At 40.8% G+C, this 21,558-nt stretch overlaps 1 protein-coding gene across 5 annotated transcripts in view; it reads right to left on the minus strand.

Moving 5' to 3' along the window:
* The window catches only part of CREBBP (CREB binding protein), an 85,396-nt gene that overhangs the window by 48,363 nt on the left and 15,475 nt on the right, over positions 1-21,558 (minus strand). For all 5 annotated transcript variants that reach the window (XM_030460042.1, XM_030460041.1, XM_030460044.1 and 2 more), the window contains one exon: positions 2,421-2,597. In XM_030460042.1, the coding sequence (XP_030315902.1) occupies positions 2,421-2,597 (177 nt within the window). The remainder of the gene's footprint in view (positions 1-2,420; positions 2,598-21,558) is intronic.

The raw sequence follows: 21,558 nt of genomic DNA on the forward strand, positions 1-21,558 counted from the left end.
GGTAACACAATGCCCTTCTCCACTTCACTCCTACCTCCTTCAGGAAAAGAGGAGAGCCTGTCTCAGGCAGACCACACACATTAAACCAAAGCCCCATCTCCAGGGTCCTGCAGCATTACAGGACACAGCAAAGGGATTGCAGCAGAGGAGCATGGAGTAACAGTTCAAGCACTGCAACTCTGCTCTGGGGAGCTGCTCTGTCACAAACAACTTTTCACAAGTGCAATTTGGGTCATATTTGAAGTTGCCCAATGTGAGACAGATTTCCACAACTTATGGGAGCATAAATCTAACCAATGTGAATGTTATTTTACCCTTAGATAATGTCTTAACATATGAAATGGAGAAGGCTTTAGGCAAGCCAGAGCCTACAAACCTCAAGTTCAGAGTCAGCAGATTCTTCCAGCCTTACCCTCTTCGTGCCTCTTGTCTCATGTTTAAAACAGGGACAACAAACCTTTATCTCAGAGAGGCACTGGGAGAATTAACTAATACAAAGTCTGTGCTTGCTCCAGTGAGGACTGCCACAGAAAAGGCTGCTGGAGTGAAATGTATTACTACATACAGTCAACAAGGCCCACAGACACACACTGAGCAGCAAAAAATAGAACAAAATGTTGACTATAGGCTCTTTCAGAGGGCACTGCTCATACTGCATGCCAAATAAAGCAAAGACCCTGTGGAAGGAATAGCATATGGCCATGTATGTACTATTACCAAATAATTACACTGCCCTACCCACTGCTGCCAAGTAAAGGTTGAAGTTTAACAAGTATGATATTTCCTTCTAAATTCCTGACTTTGCAATAAAATTGTTTAGATGGAAAATATAAAATATATTTATATATTAAAATATAACATCAGAAGTACAAATCAACTCTGATCACCACATGATCCATAAGCAGGGTTGAGACCTTTTGGATCTACAGTACAGGTGTCTCTAGGCTGAAATGGCTGTGAGGCTCCCTATTGGCTTGAAGGGGAAAGATATCTTGGACATACAAAGCTTCTGAAAACTGAGAAACAGAGAAAGATGGCTTTGATTCCCCTCAGAAGATGACTTGCATTTTTGACATTTTAAAGAAACTGTGATTGATAGTACTGGGGAGGTACATTTCCCTTTCCTCTGTCTCTTGCACAAGATGGGAGAAAGAAAAAGTTGGTTTTCAGTGACTTGCCACCACTAGACAAGCCCTGATGGCAAATGAAGGCATTACAACCTACACTAGCAAGTATGTTAAGATTTAGGCTTCCCAAAACCTGGTATATACAAGAGCACAGAATGATGCTACAGGATCAGGCAGACACTGAGATGAACACAGCACCTCAGGCAGAGTTGCAGGTTCTCAGCAGAATCAGGGAAATCAGTCATCTGCTTTACACCTGATCCAAACTTAACATATTTTAAGAACAAAATTACAGTAGTCATGCAGCAAGTTCTCTTTTACAGATACTCTGCCTGAGTGCAAATGATCCTCTGAACATGGTCCTACTCCTATTCCCCAGCTCATTTCCATAACCATAAGCAGTGAATGGCAGATGATATTAAAGACTTTACAGCATAACTAAAGAAAAGTTAGGAAGCAGTCTTCTAAATCAGGAGAAAAGAGGAAGTTTATTGCCTCCTATTTCTTCTCATACAGATCCTTAGTGACTGGCAGGTAGCAAATTCACTGATGCAAGGACAAGCATCAGTTGTGCCAAAAAAATAGTTGGTTTTCCAGTTAATCTAAAAAAAATAAGCAATTTGCATCTTATGGAAGGTTTTATAAGTTTCTATAGTAACTGCTATCATGGATAAGAATATAAACTGCAACAAGCTGGAGTTTCCATAGAAACAACACAAGCAGTTTGATTAATACACAGACATACTGAGACAAATGGGAATATTTAAATTCACTTTAAAAAGAAAACTCTATTAAACAGAATACTACAGACTTAGGCAATGTATCCTAATAAGAACTATTCTCATAAACTTGTGAGCTGCCAGTCATCCACAACAAACTGAGAAACACGTGGTGTGTTCACCACACAGTCACAGGATAGGAAAGGTACTAGTTAGTTGCAGGGAAGTTTATGATGTATCCAACACATTCTAATTGATTTAGTAATTTAAACCTACCAGGAGCACTTACAGAGGAGATACATTCATCTGGTTTAGAACTCAATGTACCAGACAGAATTAACTGATGTAATGCAATTCTTACAATAAAACACTGTGATTGCTTAGGAGTTAAATACTGCATAAAAATGTAGACAAACTCTCTGCAGGCATTGCAGAGCACTGGTGAGGAACCTTCAGGCAACTCTGCTGTTCAATGACCACAGAGAAGGTGTTCAGCAATGCTGCAGGAGCTGTACCACCCCAGAATGCTCCATCAAGAGCCAACAAAGAAGGGGAAGAGGCAGGCACCACTCACCATGTTTGGCACACTGGTGACAGGAGTACTCTTGATGTCAGCAGGAAAGGCAGACAAACTATTCACCATGCCTGGCTTGTTGGGTAACTGAGGGTTCACTCCTGTAGCTCCCATCTGCTGCCCTCCAGTTTGACTGAAAGGCTGCCCAAAGGGACTGGTGTTACCTGTCATTCCCATCTGGAAAAGAATGAATGAAATTCTTGTAATTTCCTCAATTCCAAGGGAATAATAAAGAAAGAGAAAACATGGCAAATATCTGTCTTTGCATTCAGAGACCAAACTGCAGTTTATATTGCTCAACAGTCAATTCTCTAGTTCACAACTTTAATGAAATTGAAATTAATTATTTTTAAAAATATTTTGCAAACTTTTATCTGTCTGAAGTCCAGCAATTCAACTTACCAATGATTGTGCAAATGCAAAGAAGAAAACAAGATTATCCTTCCCAACCTACATTGACAGAAATTACTTTCTCCAACACTGAGAAAAACTTTTGAAAACCAAACATCAAATCCTGTAATGCTTTGTCCATTTCCTGTACATAACTTTGTACATGGGCTCGATGGGAAGGGAGACAAATATACAGAACATCACTTATGTTTTGGTGCTTGAGGAAAAGCATCTGAACAAAAGGACATTTATCTAAGGCTGACATCCTTGACAAATGGCACCCTCAAAACTCCTTAGAAGTAGCAAACTGAAACAGGGATTCCCCTGGTTGAGTACAAAGACCACTGTCCATCCAGAGAGCCATCTTGTCTGGAGAAGAGTCTCCTCAGTGGTGAAACCTCTATTGCTTGAGCCAATTATTAGAGTATACTGGACAAAAGGTCCTAAAATGACATTTCAGCAGGAATGTACTTTCAAAGAGGAAGACTAAGACAAGGATCCATCTTCACCCTCCAAACAGAGAGGAAATGCAAGGTGACAGATCATGGTTGTGCTTTCCCCAGCTCTGCACTGGGAGGATTTCTCAATGATTTTATCACCTGCCAGAATGTCTTAAAAATAAATCCAACCACTGAGTGAGTGTTTCTTTGAATATTAAACCCTATTTTCCCCATCCTTCAACCACTCTACCCCTTCCTTTCACAACACTCTCTTTTCCACGGCCCTGGTCTTTCCACTGATCTTACCAGCAAGGATTCAGGAAGAGTTCCAGTGCCTGGCAGATGGACTGCCCACCTTAGGAGTGCAACAGCCTCCTAAGAAGGGATTGCTCAGTGCCTGCTTTTCATGCTTACAGGGATCAGACTGAACAGCCAGCTGATGAAACCCTGCTTAAGAGCAATAAGTTATACTGGGGCAGAGTCCAATAAACACAATTTGACTGTGCCTTGTCCTTTTTGTCAGTGTACTTTGTACACTTGGGCTTCCAGACAGCTGGCCCAGCAGTGCCCCAAGTAGCTTTAGGTTAGAAAATGCTCCCTTAATCAGCACCCTGCAGAGTGACTGGTGACAGATCCAGGCCTTTTTCTACTCTAAAAAATGTTATATCTTTACAGACAAAAAGTGTTTGGTTTATTTCTGTGCTTGTCTTGTAGGACTGTGTTCAAAGAAACTGCTTTTTAAAATAATTCTTTATTACAACGTGGCTTTTGGCTGCTTTTCTCTGAAGAATTCACAGTGGTTTATTTAATAAACTTACCCACTCATCTTAACCCACTATTTCAGGCTAGGCCTGAGAAAGGACCATCTTGCACCTACATTAATGCTGTGAGGGTTTATCAGATTAACAAGGAAGAAACTTTCTGAAACTAAAAGTGAGATTCTGAGAAAGAAGCTTCTAACCAACTACTTAAATCTTTCAGAGGCCAGAAATAGGCTCCTGCACATAACCTGTTTGGCTGTTACTCAGTTTCCATCTAAATCCTCAACCACCAACCCCACTTGTCTGCAGAAGGACTTGGCCCTCCTACTCATCTTTGAACTTGCCTGCAGCTTTAGTGGAGGGTTTTTTAAAATTTCACAATTCTGACAACAATTTTCTCTCCTGACACCCAACCTGGGAGCCCCTGCAGTGCTGAACCTGAGCTGGGAGAGGAATGCTGCACACACAAGAACTTCTTCCCACTGCTTCCATGGCCCTTCTCAGGAGACAGCAAAGACATTCCCAGACCTTGGTGCTCAGGCCACCAGGGAGGAGATGGGAAAGGCTCAGTGCAGACAGCAAAGTTGCCCAAGACTTGCACAAGGTAATGCTACAAGCCTCTGGCAGAATCTTACACACAGATGAATTTCCAAAAGCAGATTATTTTTTTTCTTTAGGCAGCAGAAATGCCAAGTTAATTTTACACCAAACTGAAGTTCTTGCTCCAAAAGAAACAAAAAGGTGTTCTTAACTTGCTTCATTATCAAGAAAGAGTAATTTTTTTTTTTAATTAAAGGAAAAAAATTAGAAATATGTTTTTAGGGAAGAAAATACAAAGCATTTCATCTCAAAAGAACAAAGTTTCATCTTAAGTTTGTTAGAACTCTAAATCACTAGAATATTTCAAAATCACCAAGGAACAGCAACCCTAACAGGTACCACACAGTTGTTTCTTTCTATTTTAGTTTTTCCTTTTCAATGGATCTTGTTATTAAACATTTCACAACTCAGTACAACAGCAAAACAACCTTTTAAGTCTTCCAGTCTGAGTGCTTACTACGATGAGGATAATTTTTCCTTTTCTAGGTGGTCGTTAAGTAATAGATACTTGACTGAGCTGTTAAGAAATGCTTCTCTGCTCTTTGAAACCAAACTGGAAGCAGAGTAGCCTCCCTTTGAAACCTTATGATTATTCATACTTGTTCTCTGCTACACTGTGTTTCAATGTCTAAAGCTGTGCCTCAGTTAAGTGAAAGCAACCTAAAGGTAGAGTCACATCAGTCTACAATTTAAATAAAATAAACCAGACAGTTTGATAATATTGTAAAACATTAAGACATGGCCTTTAGCCTATGCTTCCATTTTTGTAAATTGCTGCCACTGAAACAGAATGCCTAAGACTTAAAAAAAATAAAATAATCAAAATGTGAAAAGAAAATGTTCTTTCTTTCTGACCTGGCAACTCCTGAAGTGAATGTGAGGACAAAAATCGGAAGGGACTGCACTCAAGTTTATCACAGCTCACAGATGTTTGCAGTTCCAGCACTTTTTCTAAGCTCCATTTTGCCTCAGAGGAGTTCAGGTTATGAACAAGACTGAGACTTCAGAGCCTACAAGTGCACAACGCAGTGCAGGAACTGCTCTAACAAACTCTCATCTATTTATAACAGTTTTCAACCCAGGCAAGGATCCACAAGGACTTTTAGTGGCAAAGCAACCTGCTGCCAAACAGCATTAAGATCAACAGCTTTCCAGAGCCCTCCCTGGCAGCCCCAGGAGAAGCTGAGCATTTATTCCAGCAGCAAACACGGGCAGGCAGGGACTCCAGCACAGCAAAACACTGCCAGCTCCTCACTGCTGGGAAGTAACAAATAGGAAAAGGGAAAGAAGACTCGGGCAGATCCCCTGCAGATCAAATGCTGACAAGATGGGGGAGTGCAGGAGGCATTAATTGGCATTTCCTGGTCCATTATCTGAACACCCAGATCAGGCGACCTTCTGTGAAACTGCACCTCAAGCCCTGCCAATGGCAATCTCAAAAAACAACTGGCACATGTAATGGAGATGACTGAGCACATACATAGTAAAGGCTGGACACTGCTTATTCGTTCTGCAAACTGAAAACAGCAGCTCCACAGCAAACGAGTCAGAAGGCTCCAACTCCACAGCTCCTGCCTCTGCCCCCAGCTTTCTTCCTATGTGAAATGAGGGGGCAGGTGGGGGAAGGCAGATACTCAGAAGACCTTTGTTTTTGTACTTCTGAAACAGATCTCAGATCCTGAATTAGCTAGTTCAGGAGAAGAGTATTAGGTAATTACAAGTCATCAAAGAAGATAACACAGCACGAATATGGGAATAAGCAGCCTAGTAAGAACAGTCATTTTCACATGGGACTCTCAGCCAGCACCAAGGACTTGTGTTTTCCTTAAAGTTGGTTAAATTTGCTTCCCTGGAAGCAATGAAGGCAAAAAGCAATCTCATGACAGCTGTTTCTCCTTCCACTTGCAACAAAAGGACACAGCTGTGTATCACAGGGCTACTCAACCCAACAGGGTGGTAGCCACTCCACTGCCTTTACAACAGAAGCATAAAACTCCTCCCCAAAAACCTGGGGGTTTTGCTCAAGTTGGCTCCCATATGGTTCTAAGCTTCAGATTGCTCCCCCTTCTCTGCCACTTCATCTCCTTTCTTCTCCACCTGAAGCAACCACCCCAGGCCATGTTCTTTGGGGTCCTTCATCCCCAGATGGCCCCTTTCATCCCACCCTCATCTTCTGCCAACCCACACTTCATACCTGTGTTTCTGGGCTGCAATTTGCAACTCTTCCTCCTTGCTGCTTCCTGGTCACAACTGCAATGAATTCTGCCAGATTAAAGCAGACCTTTTCACAAGCAAGGTGTTTCCTATGCAGCTGTTCCCTCCAATGCAAAAGGGGAGGGAGAGGGGGATGCTATGAACCTCTCCAGCACAGAAACACAAGGCAAGGCTTGAAGTCCCTGAAGAAGTCACACAATTAATGCAGGATACCAGCTTAAACAAGTTATTTCTACTCAAAAGCAGCTCTTCTCAGAAATATGATAATGCAACTCTCCTTTAATGGAAAAGATGCATTTAATTTAATAATTCTGCCATCCAGAAAGACAAGCAGATTTTGTTCCCTTTTTTATCACTATGGCAACTCTCTAAGATACTGGAATCTATTAGTGAGTGTGGCTAGGAAATAGGGTATTTCACTCTGCTCTCACAAGCCAAGGAATGGACAAGCTTCCAAGCTGAAAAAAGAAAAAATTAAAACCTCTGTTTAGCTGACTTGGACTTGAGAAGACATCTTACACTGCCATGTTTTGAGCAGCTAGTGTGGGAGGTGCTTCCTCTCTGGTTTGCCTTTTAGTTATTTCCAGAGCAGAACAGCACTTCCATCTCCTGGAGTTCCTGGAGTTTCACTGGTATTACAGATCACCAAACCTCTATACCTCACCTGACAGTGCAACTCCAGGGTTGATATGTCAGGAACAACAGGTTCAGTCTGAGAAGATTCCTTAAGATGAAACTGGATCTTCACACTATGCCATTTCTTTTATTTTTAAAGCTTTCTCTTCTCCGTTCTTTATCACTGTGCCCATACCCCTCTTTGTACACTAAGCATCTAGGCCATAAATAAATCCTATCTCTTCTTCCTCCTCCAAGTTTTCACCAAAAACCCCTTCACCTCTTGCTGCTGCAGTGAGGTCTCTCAGTGATGCAGTCACTTCATGGCCATACTGCTCAGAGGCTCCCAGGACATGCAACCCATACAACAGTCACTGTTACAAGCAGGTAATTTCCTTTCACAAACCCTTTTGTAGCCACAGAACCATACACAGTTCTGCTCCTTGCTACCCATTTCCCTTTGGGAAACTCTTCTCTCCTCTGCTGCCCTAACCCACCTTTCATACTGGGGCTTCCAAACTACACCAGAGGTCTGGCAGGACAGAGCTCACTATCAGTTTTCCTGCAAGAGAAGAAGACCTCCTCATTTGCAGGCACTAAAACATGCCAAGGAGCAGCACCTATCTCTGACAACACCCCTGGCTTTTTACCTTGCACCACTGCTATCTATGTCAAGTTAATGCTATACATCTAGTAAAATTAGTTGCTCCAGACAGATTAGTTCAGGAAAAGCTTATCTCTTAAGTGAAAAGTTTATCTTCCTTAGGTTTTAAAGCACTAACTCTTCTGCACAAACATGCAAGAAGGTTATTCTGGCCCTGCATTTAAAAATAAAATGATACTACAGATATGGATGAGCCTGACAGCAGAAAAAGTACTGAAAGGTTGACAGAGGAACCAAAGAACTGAGAACAGCCTGAGTTCAGTGGAAAATAAACCTGTCTGAAGTAATCTGATTATGATTCAATCCTGTAAACTAAAAATAGTTATTGCTAATATTAAATTCAGGACCTCCTAGATTTTTAGTAGAAAACAGTCCTAGAAAGAAAGGAAGCAAGCTACACTGGCTGGACTTTGAAAGCTGTGAGTTTGCAACAAAGGTGAGCTCTCAATGTGACAACAGAAGTGCAAGAGGACTGGGTAAGTGTAAAGCAACACCCCTATGCTTTTTGGCTTGTGAATGCTACTGTAATGATGATGATCATGCTGCATTAGTTCTTCATGAACAATATGTAAAAATGACAGGATTCAGGCAGATCTCATGAACTAAAAGGACTACAAAGCAGACAGTTTAATTGCAATCTCACAGCATAATTTGTTTAGCTTAAATAGTAAGCTTATTAATTTGCTTATCTTATTAAGGCAATGACTGAAATGATCCTGAAATATCAATTTCAGTAACAGAGAGGTGGTAATACAGATATTTTCTACTTAGCAAAGACACTTCAACAGGTAAGAACTGAAGCTCTACAGCTTCAATGCAAAAATTAGAAAAAAAATTAAGTGACCAAATCTCACTGAAATCAAGATTGTATTAGCTGTATAAAAATATATGCTTCTACTCATCAGCAGGAGTTAACTCAAAAAATCCATAGTGTCTATAACCAGAATCATCATGTCTGACTTAGTATCACTCTCACTTTCATATGCTTAATTATTTGTAAAATGGAACCTTTCTAGTGATAGAAAGGGAATTACAAGTTCCCTTCTGCTTCTGTAGGGACAACTCAGAAAGGTGAGAAGAAAAAACTACCTCAAGAAGCAAAAATGACCTAAAATCTTGACCAAGCTGCCAAGCTCATTAACCAAATACAGAGATAGGTATCAAACTCCACAGGAGCAGAGGTACAGAATGGAAGCCAAAAACTGCAAAGTGTTGTGTCCTCCTCTGTGCTACAGAACCATCCTGGACTCAGCAGAGCCAAACACAGCTCTGGGTGACATGAGCTGAGAGACAGAGGAGACTGCAAGGCAGAATTTCATTCCTTCACTCACTCCAGCAGCAATTTAGCTGCCTCTTCAGACTGAGCCTGACTGCAGGCTCACAGCACCAGTGATGTTGTTAGCCAGGCATCCTAAGGATATTGGGCTGCTGTGACTATCAGTGTCTCATCTCCTCCCGGTTCCTCAAATCAATTTTTCTCTCATCACTTTGGCAATCACTGGTCAATTTGACCCATTGTTGTTAAAGGTCTCACAGATAATTAAGTTCCTGAGATAGCTGAGCAGAGCCATGGACAGATAGCTTATGACACCCAGATTAACATCTCCCTGAAGGGAAGGCACAGGGAGCTCTGCACTAGAGATGCTGCTCAGCAGCAGTGTCTGCAGGGCTCTCAGCAGCACTGCCACCTGGTCCTGTCAGCACCTCAGAGGGACCTTCTGAGGATAAGGCAGAGACCTGAAAGGAAATGGTTCCCTTGGGGAAGGGGTGCTGTAAGTACTGCATCCTCTAGAGTTGCAGGGTGAGGACAGCCAACCCACTGCTTATGCTACTGTCACGTCTTTTGGCAACAGAAAACCAGTCCAGGACGGAGTCTTTTTTCCCACCAAGCTGTTCCCATACCTGGACAAAAGAGTTCCAGAAGGAAGGCACAAAGGCAGCCTGTTGGTGAGCAATCACTACCCTTGTATTATTCTGGACTTAGTCTATGATACAAAAGCTAGAATAAATTGAATTATAAACCCCAGATGAATAATTTCAATTATTTCAGAACAGAACATGCATGTAATAATTAAGAGAACAGAGGCATCTTAGATTTGATCTGTTTTGATAAAAGGCCAGATCTTCACAAACCAACAGGAGTGTTGAAGAGCTGCATATGTGAGAGCTTGTCTGTTCAACTGGATAAATTGCTCTACCAAGACCTCTCTGTCACTCACTACTGCTCCCATCTAAATCCCTTGTATTTCCAAGGGAGGATACTCCTCCTCCTCCTCCTCCTCCTTCTGTTTCCTCACTGAAACAACCTGATGTGAAATAACACCATGCTAAATGCTGGGGAAAGAGCAAGTATCTGCACCTTTCAAGAGTTACCTACAGAGTACAATTCAGTTTCCCAAATGTCTGAGCTATAACTCTAGGGTTGTATCACAGTCAACAGCCTCAGATTTTCAAAGCAGCTGTGCGTAACTAATCCACCTCATCTAGAGACACTGCTACTCAACATCTCACACGCTGCACCCAAAATCCCCTATTACATCACTGATACACATGGGACACTACTCTATTTTTAAAACTACCAAACTGGTATGAAATGAAAAGTTTCACCTCTCACTCTGATCCAAGAAGTGCCCTTTGGGTTCAGGATAAGCAGGATGATAGCAGAATACTCCAGTATTGGACTAAGGCTTCAAATCACTTTCTGTCAAATCACTACACCCACTTCCAAACTGGGCTTTCAACACACAACTTGGTTGAAAAGCTCAGCATTTTGTCCCCTTTTTCTCTTCCCATCCAATGAAATGTTATTGCTACCAAGAAGTGTCTTACCTTGCTTGGCTTAACTAATTTTAACTTCCTTCCTTTTGATTTTTCTTATCTTTATCTAAAGGCAAGAAAAGTAAGCATTCACATGCCTGATGCTCAGAAGTTATCTAAGTTTATAAAGTATTCTGAATGCAAGAGTAGCTCTGCTCTAAGAGAGAGTATCAGAAATTCAGACTGACAGACAGTTCAGCTGCTCTTAAAACTGTCAGGAAGCATCAGTGAAAGAGGCCAGAACTGCTTTCAGAAGGCTGATTTCTGCTTTCCAGGGTGGTAACCCAAGGAGAGGCAGGGACCTGTGCTTTGCCATCTGCATCGCTTCACCACGGCTTCCCAGGTGAGCACAAGGTGAGCTCCTCTGAGCTGGCACCAACTACTTGGAGCTAATCCCTGCTCAGCCCCCGGGAGCCACTGCCAGGACACAGCCAGCCCTTTGCTGGAGCCTCCCAGCCAGGCACCTGCCGGGGACTTCGCACTTTGGACTCTTTATCTCCCTCTGGTACAAAACACCAATCCTTAACACAAAGCAAGGTCCAATTGGCAGATTCAGCAATATAAAGGAGAGATCCATTACAAATTACATTCAGCTGTGAAGCAGGGAAGGCAGGGCTTTCTTTACTATGCTGGCAGCATCTTGTATCTGTTTACTGACACACACACACAGAGTAAGCCTCTCCTAATTACTATTTCATCTGACAGCAACGTGTTCCAAAAGAAAGTCACCATAGTGCTTGGAATGTATATGCCAGAGGGACAGATGGAGAAGCAAGGAAAAGATTAATCATTTTATGGCAGGAAGCCAGAAGTGTTACCAAAAAAAGTGAATTTTAGTGCAAGAATGGTGGCAATCCCATTGTCGCAGCAGAGGTAAGAGCTCCTCACCTAAAGCAATCTGTAGATTCAGCAATTTGGCAAAAAATCCTAATTTAAAGTCAGTGAGTAACAAGAGTGCCTTAAAAGAAAGTAAGAAGTGTTTCATGGATCAGTTCTGTGAATGAAACCATGATCTGGCTAGCAGCATTCTGAGGAAGCCTACTTTGTGCCACCACAAAACCCTACCAGAGATTCATGGACCATCCAGTGTCCTGCTCCTCAGCACTAAACTAACTCAGAGGAAAAAAATACTCAAACGCCCAGAGATAATCATAATTTACTTCATCCTTTATTGCAGGATGAAAGACTGGGTAAAGCTAGAAATAAAATTTTAAAAATCCCACTAAAAGAAAGCCAGGTGTTTTACTACCACTTGTAATAAGTTCTGAAATTCTCTTCTGAGCATTTAATGGAGGTCAAAATCAAATTGCAGTATATCAAGGCAAAAAGACCACTTTAAAAAATAATGTACAAATGATTCTGCATAATCACTGAAATACCAAAGACAATTCCATGGCAAAATGCTCTTTACAAGTAACTGGGCATGTAGAATATAAACTCTTCTATTACATTTAATTAGAAATTAACCTTTTCCAGGAAAGAAAAGAAAATCACCTTATGCTTTCACTGTATATATGCCTAAAGACAACGTTTCCAAAATTCCACACCAGTCTAAGTTCTGATACCATGTAATATACTACAGGAAGAATCAAAGGAATTTCTGCACTATCACTGTTGCATTTACAAATCAAAACTAAAGCTCAGAGGGCTGCAAATGAAAACTTCAAAGCTCTAATGGATAATTAGTCACTACTGATCAATACATTCCAATTGTAAATTGTCAAAGCTTCAAGAGTGCTGGGCAGAAAAAATGGCTTTCTTCAGATAAACAGAACTACTACATCAGAATAGAATGTTAACCAGAACTGCAAAATAACTAAAGCTGTTTCACCAAGAAAGCCCAGACACAAACATACACCAACACTTAGGATAAAGATTTTGGGACACTGAACTTTGGTAAGAAACACCCCTACAGATACCTGACTGCATATGTACAGGCCAGAATCTTCACACCTTATTTCCAGAACAAGCATCAGCTTCTACTAAAACACATTTATAGTCACATCAAACCAGAATTTTTTAACCCAGGAGATCTCAACTCAAATGTCCCTGTCTTCCTCTTCCCTCAGTTCCTACACTTCATCATCATTAAGGTAAATTCAGGTTCCTAAACCAACAGCAAATCTCAACACAATGTCCATGCTTCTTTCTTTACCTCCCGTTTTGTCAATCTGAGCCTTCTGAAATGTACCCAGCAGGCCACAAAGGAACTTACAGATGTGTCTGCTGGCACCTCAGCACTTCTGGAGTTCCTATAGTTGTCTGCAGACAGCCAAGAAGAGCACGTCATGCTTCAAAAATGCAGTAATATAAAGAATAAACTGTTCTGCTAAGGAAAACAGTAGCACTATTTAAGAGAGATTCTTTCCCATTTATCTCCTGGCCAAAGAGACATTATCAGGTACACTAAATATGTCTCCAGAGGTGTGGAAAAGGCAGCAGTAGCTCTACAGAGCAACAGCAACAGGGAAAGTGTTTTAAAAAATGTAAGGAAAAGAAGTATTCTGTTTCCTTTTTTTCCAGTATGTACTCTCCTTGGCAGACATGCATCCCAAAGGACAAGTAGACATGTTGGTCTGCAAGGGAGAGACTGGGTTTCTAAAGAGTGATTATTCTATTTCAACCAAGAACTGGGGAAATAAAAAGAAAAAAAAGAAAATCCAATAGACACAAAACAAATTTACACTACAGGTTACATTAAATACAGTGAAAGAAGAAAAAAAAAATCAATATAGCTTACTCAAAACAACCTCTTAGCAAAAATACCAGAGCCTGCTATTAAGAGTAACTAAGGAGAAACATAACTATAAATAATTCACACTGTTGAAATAATTTTTAAAATAACTTTAAGAGCCAAATATGTTTATTTTGAAACACCACACTCTTAAAGACAAAGAGCTACCTTGAATTCTCAGCCTTGCTGCAGCAACAAGCTCTCCTCAAAGACTGAACAATTCATGGGAAGCTATCAAGAGACTTCAAGGTTTTCACACAGCATAAAATCCAATTTCTGTGCCTTTAAACACATGGCTAAACCTGAATTGTGGGAGCAAACCAGGCCTGCACACCCAGACACTTGTCACTGCAAGCAGCCCCCACACAGCACTGTCCAGAGATGTATTTTAACCCAAGGTGCCCTGGATCAGTCCAAGGAAGCAAACAGAGCTCATTCTGAGAGGAAGAACCCAAATTCAGCTCATGGTGTCCCAACACTACTCCATTTCCAGGGTACGAAGATCCTCCCATTGTCAAGGCAGTTATTTAATTTAGCCAATTTGCCAAAAGTATCAAAGGGCACTTATTTTTTGTTTGTTTTTTTAAAATTATTAAAAATAAATAATACCATGCAGACAGGACCACATGATACTACAGTCACTCTGAAACACCCCCCAAACCAGCAGCATCTCTTAGACACTGCCAAATAATCTGTTCACTGATCTCTAAAAGTCTGTGAAATACAAAGGTCCTTTTGGCAAAGATGTTCTAATAATGAAGGTGCCCATAATGTTCTTATAATTAAGGTGTTTTCCTTATGATTCATTCTAAAACAAAGGCACTACTGAATCCCTCTTGGGGTACACTTCTTACCTGCCAAACCTGAACCAAATCTGAACATACACATACTCAAACACACAGCTACCCCTTTGGGACTTGAGTATCTGCAGAAATAACATTTCCTGATGCTACTCAGAGGTAGATCTGTAGTATCAGGAGTTCAGATGCCACCTCAAGTCCTCATTTGTCTAAATCTCAATTCTAGAAAGTATTTCTGGCCTTAAAATGAAAGCCACTGCTTGGATTAAATACAGCTAAAACACAAAACAATAAGCTTAATACACCACTTTTCCTCTCAGTCACAGCAATTTCTGGAGTAAATACTTACTCCTAAGGGGTAGCAAGAAGGGGAAAGGTGGGCAGGAGAAAGGAGCAGCCAGAGGACAGTGCAGCAGTCAAACAGTGTCCCTGCCACACACAGATGGACTCAGGCCTCCAAACACAAACCAACAGGTATTTCTTCTGAAATCTCCTCTATTCATTTAGCTATTACTTACACGTAGCCCCACAAAATAAACCAGCAATTTAGTCAGTAAGAATTCCGTATTTTTATTTGTTTTTTGAGATGCGGGAGGAAATTGTGTATTGCAACATCTTTTCTAGTTTAAAAGTTAAGTTTCAGTAAAGGTGGCAAATAGCTTGCTTGCTGTAGACTTGGGCATGCTCTGTGTTTTGAAATTTCAATCCTCTAGCTAAGAGAGGGGACTTCAAAATTCCAAAGCTCATTTCAAATGTAAAGTTATTTTTTGTCTGGTGGTTGAAGCTGTCTCATTTGTATTTCAACACCATGTTTTCACTTCTAAAAACCACAGATTAATGGTGTCCTCTCACAGCTTCTCCACTCCTGATCTCTTTCTTAGGTATGCTGACACAAGGTATCACACTACATCTCATTCTTATTCCCTGCACAGACTTTTTTCTAAGGAAACAAGACCACCAGCATTTAGTTTTCAGAAGATAATTCCAGCTGCTTTGATGCATTTCTGTGTCACTTCCAATTATAAAATTCCCAATATAATCACAGATCACTGACAATTACAAATATTAAATTTAAGTAAAGTTTTGAGACCTGCTAATAGGTCTTGCCATCAGAAATCCTCCTGTGCAGTAGTATCTCCATGCATGACTGAAATCTGTTAAGACCATTGCTATAATAAAGACACTTCCTTTTGTCTGAAGTAATCAGGCATTTCGTAAGGTCTGCACCAACATGCAAGTTGGCAGATCTTCCTCTCAACATCTGAGTAATTTTTAACCTGTGTATTAAAAAACAACTCTGAACAGCAGCAGGAAGGTATGTGAAAACATTCTAAAAAACAGAAAAAACCCAAAAACATTTCACTCACATCTGTTATAGTAAGGACTTGGAAGTTTATTTTGTCATTTTAAGAAGCCTTCTGCAACAACACTGGAAATCTTGTTTTTAGTCTGTGGCTTCCAAAAGAACCAGCAGATCCATTGGGGTCACTTCTAAAACCTTCTTTCAGAAACACTACTTAGAATTAAACGCCATTGTAAAAACAAAACAAAAGACAAGGAAGAATTATAAAATGGTAACTAGTGTGGTGTCCAGAGTGATAAAACCCTTGATGGTTATGTTGTGCTCCCACAGGAGAAGATAATGGCACAATTCTAGCCTAAAAAGACACCACAGATGTTTGACTTCTGCCAGCTGGACAGTGAGCCAGTGCAAGTTAACAGGGATGGGCTTAGCAACTGCCCAAGGAGGAAGGAAAAGAATGAGGGAAACCCAAGTGTGGTCTGCCCCATGGAGGCTGATGTGTTCTGTTCCCTGCAGCACCAGAGCCAAACTGAGCCCAGTTCCTGCTTCAGCACAAGCAGAGGAGAGGATCCAAGGGACTCTCACTTCAGAGATTCTCAGTGACACTGCACAACTGCACAGGAAATGTAACTCCTGTGTTAGAAACAGGAAACAACTGAGATTCAGGTAACAGCTGGGGGAAGCTCTTGGAGTCACCACATCACTTGGGTGTACCAGAATCAGCTCAGCTGGGGGGTACCACTTTGCAAGGACACGTTTCCAAAAAAAAAAACCAACACCTGCATTGTAGATATTTCAGTTTTACCACGAGTCAGTGAGTTCTGCTGCTTTGTGTTTCTGTATTTTTATACCCTTCTTCTGTTTGTATTATCATAAAAACACATATGCCTCCTCTCAGTAAAATGACTGCTTTGGTAATAAAATTATTCAAACAGAGAATCAAGAGGCTATGGTCAAGTCTGTAACATTTATTAAGAGTCCCTTGAAACTGGGAAGCAGCATTATTTGGAATACAATGTGGACTGGCTACTTGTGTCTGCCAGAGGCATGGTCTGCTAGGAGACAGTCGACTTGGCAGCCTCACATGGCCAGCTTAGAGGATGAGAAGCAAATTAACTGCAAGACATGTTAAAACAATTCAGGCAGCTTCAGACAGATTGAGAGTCACCAGAGAAACAAACAGCACCAGCAGTTTGCTAAAACACCCAGAACAGCAGAGGAATGAGAACATCTTCAGCTGACTTAATTCACAATCAGCCAGCAGATCTGAATCTGGCACTCAGCAATATCAGCTGGGGAATCTCCTTAAATAAATAGCTTGTTGCTTTTTTCCTGACCACAGATTTTCCTTAGTACAGAGTCCTCAAAGCATCAAGTCAAGCAACATAACTACAACAAGCCTTGTATCAGAACCCTTGCTGTTCAGATAGTTAATTCTCTTCATAAATACCCAACACCAAACTACCACCTGGTGAACAACTACAGGGAGCAAAACTGAATGTGTCAGAGGCTGGAGTGCTGTGTACACACTCAGCTTAGATACAACAAGTAAGAGAACACAGTTCTTTTCTACCTCAACAATAAAGTTTAAAAAAACCCAAGCAACTTTCTTCTCTTAGTGGATGTAAAAAAAATGGTTTGGTTTTAGTGTTTTTTGAAGTTCACTTCTGCTAAGAGTTGCTCCTCCTTCTTAATCTAAAACTTCTCCTACTGCAAGAGGCACTTCCATGTGGCTATTCTGACTAAAACCAAGTTGAAAACATACAGTGTACAATTAATAGAGAATACAATACAGTTAAGAGAGAAGATTGCTCATTTGCAGAAATCCAGCATAACAGATCTATTTTTACATAGTTAGTGATATGTACTGAAAGTAAGATTAATGTAAACCTTACTAGTGGTACCAACTTCTACTTAACTACATAAACCCACAAGTAAGGAAAACTCATCACTTGCATCCAGCACTTTGAACACTGTTATCTAAACTCATTACCACCAAACCATCTCCTAAAATACTACATTTGAAGACCTGCCAGATAAATCAGCTTTTTTATCAGTGTCACCCTGCCAGGAAGGTTCTAGCTTATATCAATACAAATATTTTCCCTTCAAATATTTTCCTTTAGAGTTTTCAAAAGGAATTACTTGAGATCTACAATCTTGAAACTGCATTTTACGTAGAGCCAGTGATGTTGTAATCCTTATAACTAGGTAAGAAAATAAACAACCATTTTCTCCTGATCTCTTTATAGATTCAGACTAAGACCTGACCAAACAATTACATCATTTTATTGGGCGTACAGAGCCCAATAACATGTTTGATTAAACTCTACCTGTCAGAAAGAAAGCTCATTTGAGGCAGGCCCATAGAGCCTGCAGGCCCAGAGTTAATACCATAAGAGAAAAACACTTTGAAGAGAACCCCCAGCAAGCTGCAGTTTCACTGCAGGTTAAAAGCAAAGGTTTCCACACACAACAGCTCTGGATTTTTTTCCTAGGTTGCTGCTGCTGCTGCTGGGTACTTGAGTGATCCAGCTCTGGAGTTACTGAGGAAAAGATGATTCTCTTTACAGGATTGTACAGGGAGGGCATTACAACTTGGAAACACATGAAAAAGAAAATACTCAAGAGTCCTGCTCGCCTCAGTGGAGCTTCACTGCTTCTGAAGAGTGAAAGCCCCATGGAGGTGAATCACTGCTCAGAACAGAGTGCAGAAAGGAATTTCAGGGTGTACAAAACAAATGGGAACTTCCCAAAAGTTTCTTCTGATTTTTCACAAGCTTTGATAGCAGTTTTAGGACAAAGAGAACGCACCTCAGCAAGAGCCTACAGAACATCTTAATCTACAGAAACACAGCTTCAAGCTGCCAGTCACAAGGAGCTTCATCTCCCTCATCTGAAAAAGATGAACTCTCAGAGCACCAGGAGAGGACGAGGCACAGAGGAGCCTTGCAATGAAGTGCTCATTGCCATGGAAGCAACAGACCATCTGCTTGGCTTTGCTACTGCTTAAAGTGCTTGACAACCAAGAATCTTAAACTCTAATTTAAAAAGACTTCCTAGATGCACACATTTTCTGGACTTACGGGGCTTTACAAAACTAAAACCCCAACACAGTACAACACAAAGGTCTGCTACTGGAAATCACTGGGATAAGATATCTGTTCCTCTACCTCTGCCAATTGATATTTGTTCAAAGAATTCCTTCTGCTTTTTAAAGCAGATTTCTTAAGGAAATTCAACCCAGTCAAATGAAAACTATCCTTGCAGTGTCATCCAAGAGAAGAGGGCCATAATACCATAGTTACAGACCAAACTGTTACAGAAAGGAGCCTGGATGTCAGTGAAGCAGATATACACACAGCTGCACAGAAGAGAGGTCTCCTCAAAGCTTCCAGATGCTTTCACATGTCAAAAATCCCAGGCAGGAGGACTAACTAAATCTGAGTATTCACATTGCACAGCCATGGCCAATGAAGAATCTGTATCCTTGCTATATAGTAAGCTGTTGCATCTTTAAGTTCACATGGCCCTACACTACTCCCTGTTTGCAAAAAACATTCTAAGCTATCAAGAACATGCTTTATACTCCCAAGAAGCACAGCTTTAACGACTATTGTTTAACTTGTATTGACAGGTTGCTTCTTCTGGAGGATCATATGAAATCTATTAAATCCTTTCCTCACATCTCTATAGACCAAGGAAGTGTTTTGATTTAATCTCTCCCTACTGATGGAAAACCATTTCTCTTTATTTCAGCTCCTTATGGCACTCTGAGCAGGACAATCAGGTATTTCTCACTCCCTTTTCAATTGGTTGGGGGCAAGGGTTATCTGCCACCTTCAGCTTCTGCAAGCACAAACATCACAAGCTTGGGTTTGGAGCACTTGTCATTCTTTCAGAGCTGCCTTAAAATGGCAAGGCCAGCTCCAAGTTAACAATACTGGCTTGTAATACTCCAGACAAAATGAATCCCAGTTACTTCTGAGCTAGTGAGGAGATCAGATTCTGGACCTTTTTTTCTCTCCTTTTACTCTTACTAGAAAGAATGCTTGTGAAAACATACCACAAGAAATAAAAACAGAAAAAAACCAAAGGACTTTTCAGTCATTTACTAAAAAAGGAACCATCAAGGAAGCAAAGTCTTGCCCAACAAAACTGGTCCCAACTCATAAAGGGTCACAAGTGCCACATGCTGAATTGAGAAAAAAAGGGCTTTTGGGCCATACCTGAATGAGGTTAACCAGCAATGTTCATCACTTTAACGTAATGAGAGAATCTTGGTTTTAAAATTTTTTAGATTTTCTTCTCTATTTGTGTTTCACACCTCTTGCTTTCCCTTAGGATACATTACCACAGTCACCACCTAGACAATTTGCTTCCAGCCCTGATACAGCTCCTCAAGCATGATGGTAGCTCCATGTTAAGCTGTTTAGGTATGGTAGGCACATTCACTAGTATGTAAATCAGCTGCCTCCCCACTTCTATTGCTGCTCTTCAGATCTTTTCAGCTGTATACATTAACTGGTAAATGTTAGGGAACAGGAGGTGGAAAAAAACCTAACTCACATTCTCCTTCAGCAGAAATTGCAGTTTCAGAAGAACAAACTGACAAATGTTTCTTTACTTTTTAAAAAAGTTTTCCTCATAACTGAAGCATCAACAACAGAAAAACCTAACACTACCATGCTTCATAATCCTACTGTGACAATAAGCTGGGGGATGGGAGGAGACTGGAAGAGGGTGCCAACCCTCAAGTGCCTTTTCAAGAAACCTGCAAAAATGGGGAATGCTTCTCCTTGTCATAAGAAAATTCAGCTTGCTCTCTTACTACAGAAAATTTAGATGTAAATAAAAACTTCTTAAAAAAATAATCACAATGCTTTTAAGCTTCATCTTGTTCAACATGACGTGGAATTCTGGAAAACAACCAATTTTCTGTTTTGTCATGTTGGCCAGATTTTAAAAATTGTTTGCTTTTAAGTGCTAGCACCTCCACTGAAGCTGTATTTTCTCATCTAGGGTCTGTCACTAAACACTCCTCTTCATTTTCCCCAAAGAACTTTGTGTCTAAGGACTTCTGGAAGCACTGCTTTGCTCTGGTCTGGAAAAGCATCACTGGTGCTGAGCACAGCACTGCATATGTGGACTAGCAACTGATTTGTGTAACAGGGGCACCTCCACCATCATTTTGCAACATACTTCTTACCCAAACTAACTTTTATTTTACTCATGACCATATGCTAAGTGAGAAAGTCCAGCCTGCTTTCCCAAGCTGGTGAATCCCATTTGCAGCTGGCATCAGGCTAAGACTGAAGTCCTTGAAAAATGGAATTTGCCTGAGTGCTGGTCTATTCCTTACCAGGGGTGGCTTTGTTTAACAGAAACTAAGACATCAGAGTATTTCCCACTCCAGGTTCAGACACAGACAGATGAAGACCTTAGGCAAGCCCCTCTGCTTTGGGGTAATTCTACTTGAGTTAGTCCACATTAAAAAAAACTTCAGTAGTTTCATCATGTAACTGTGTAGTGGCTGGGAAAAATCTACTGCCAAGAAAACTGTTAGGTTTATGGAAATAATCCAGGTTATTAGGATTTGCCACTCTTCCCACAAATTTTAAAATTTTAAGGAAATTTTAGATTTTCCTTTAATGAGAAGAAAGCTGAATTTATTTGTGTGGAGAGGACTGGTCAGCACAGCAAATTTATCCAATTTGGAACCTGGAGACAGCTACAGCCACTTTGACCTTCACTCACATCACAAGCATCTCTTCCTTAAGCAAAGAGACTCTCTGCAGTG

This window comes from Calypte anna, chromosome 14 (assembly GCF_003957555.1).
Source record: "Calypte anna isolate BGI_N300 chromosome 14, bCalAnn1_v1.p, whole genome shotgun sequence".
Taxonomy (NCBI): Eukaryota; Metazoa; Chordata; class Aves; order Apodiformes; family Trochilidae; genus Calypte; species Calypte anna.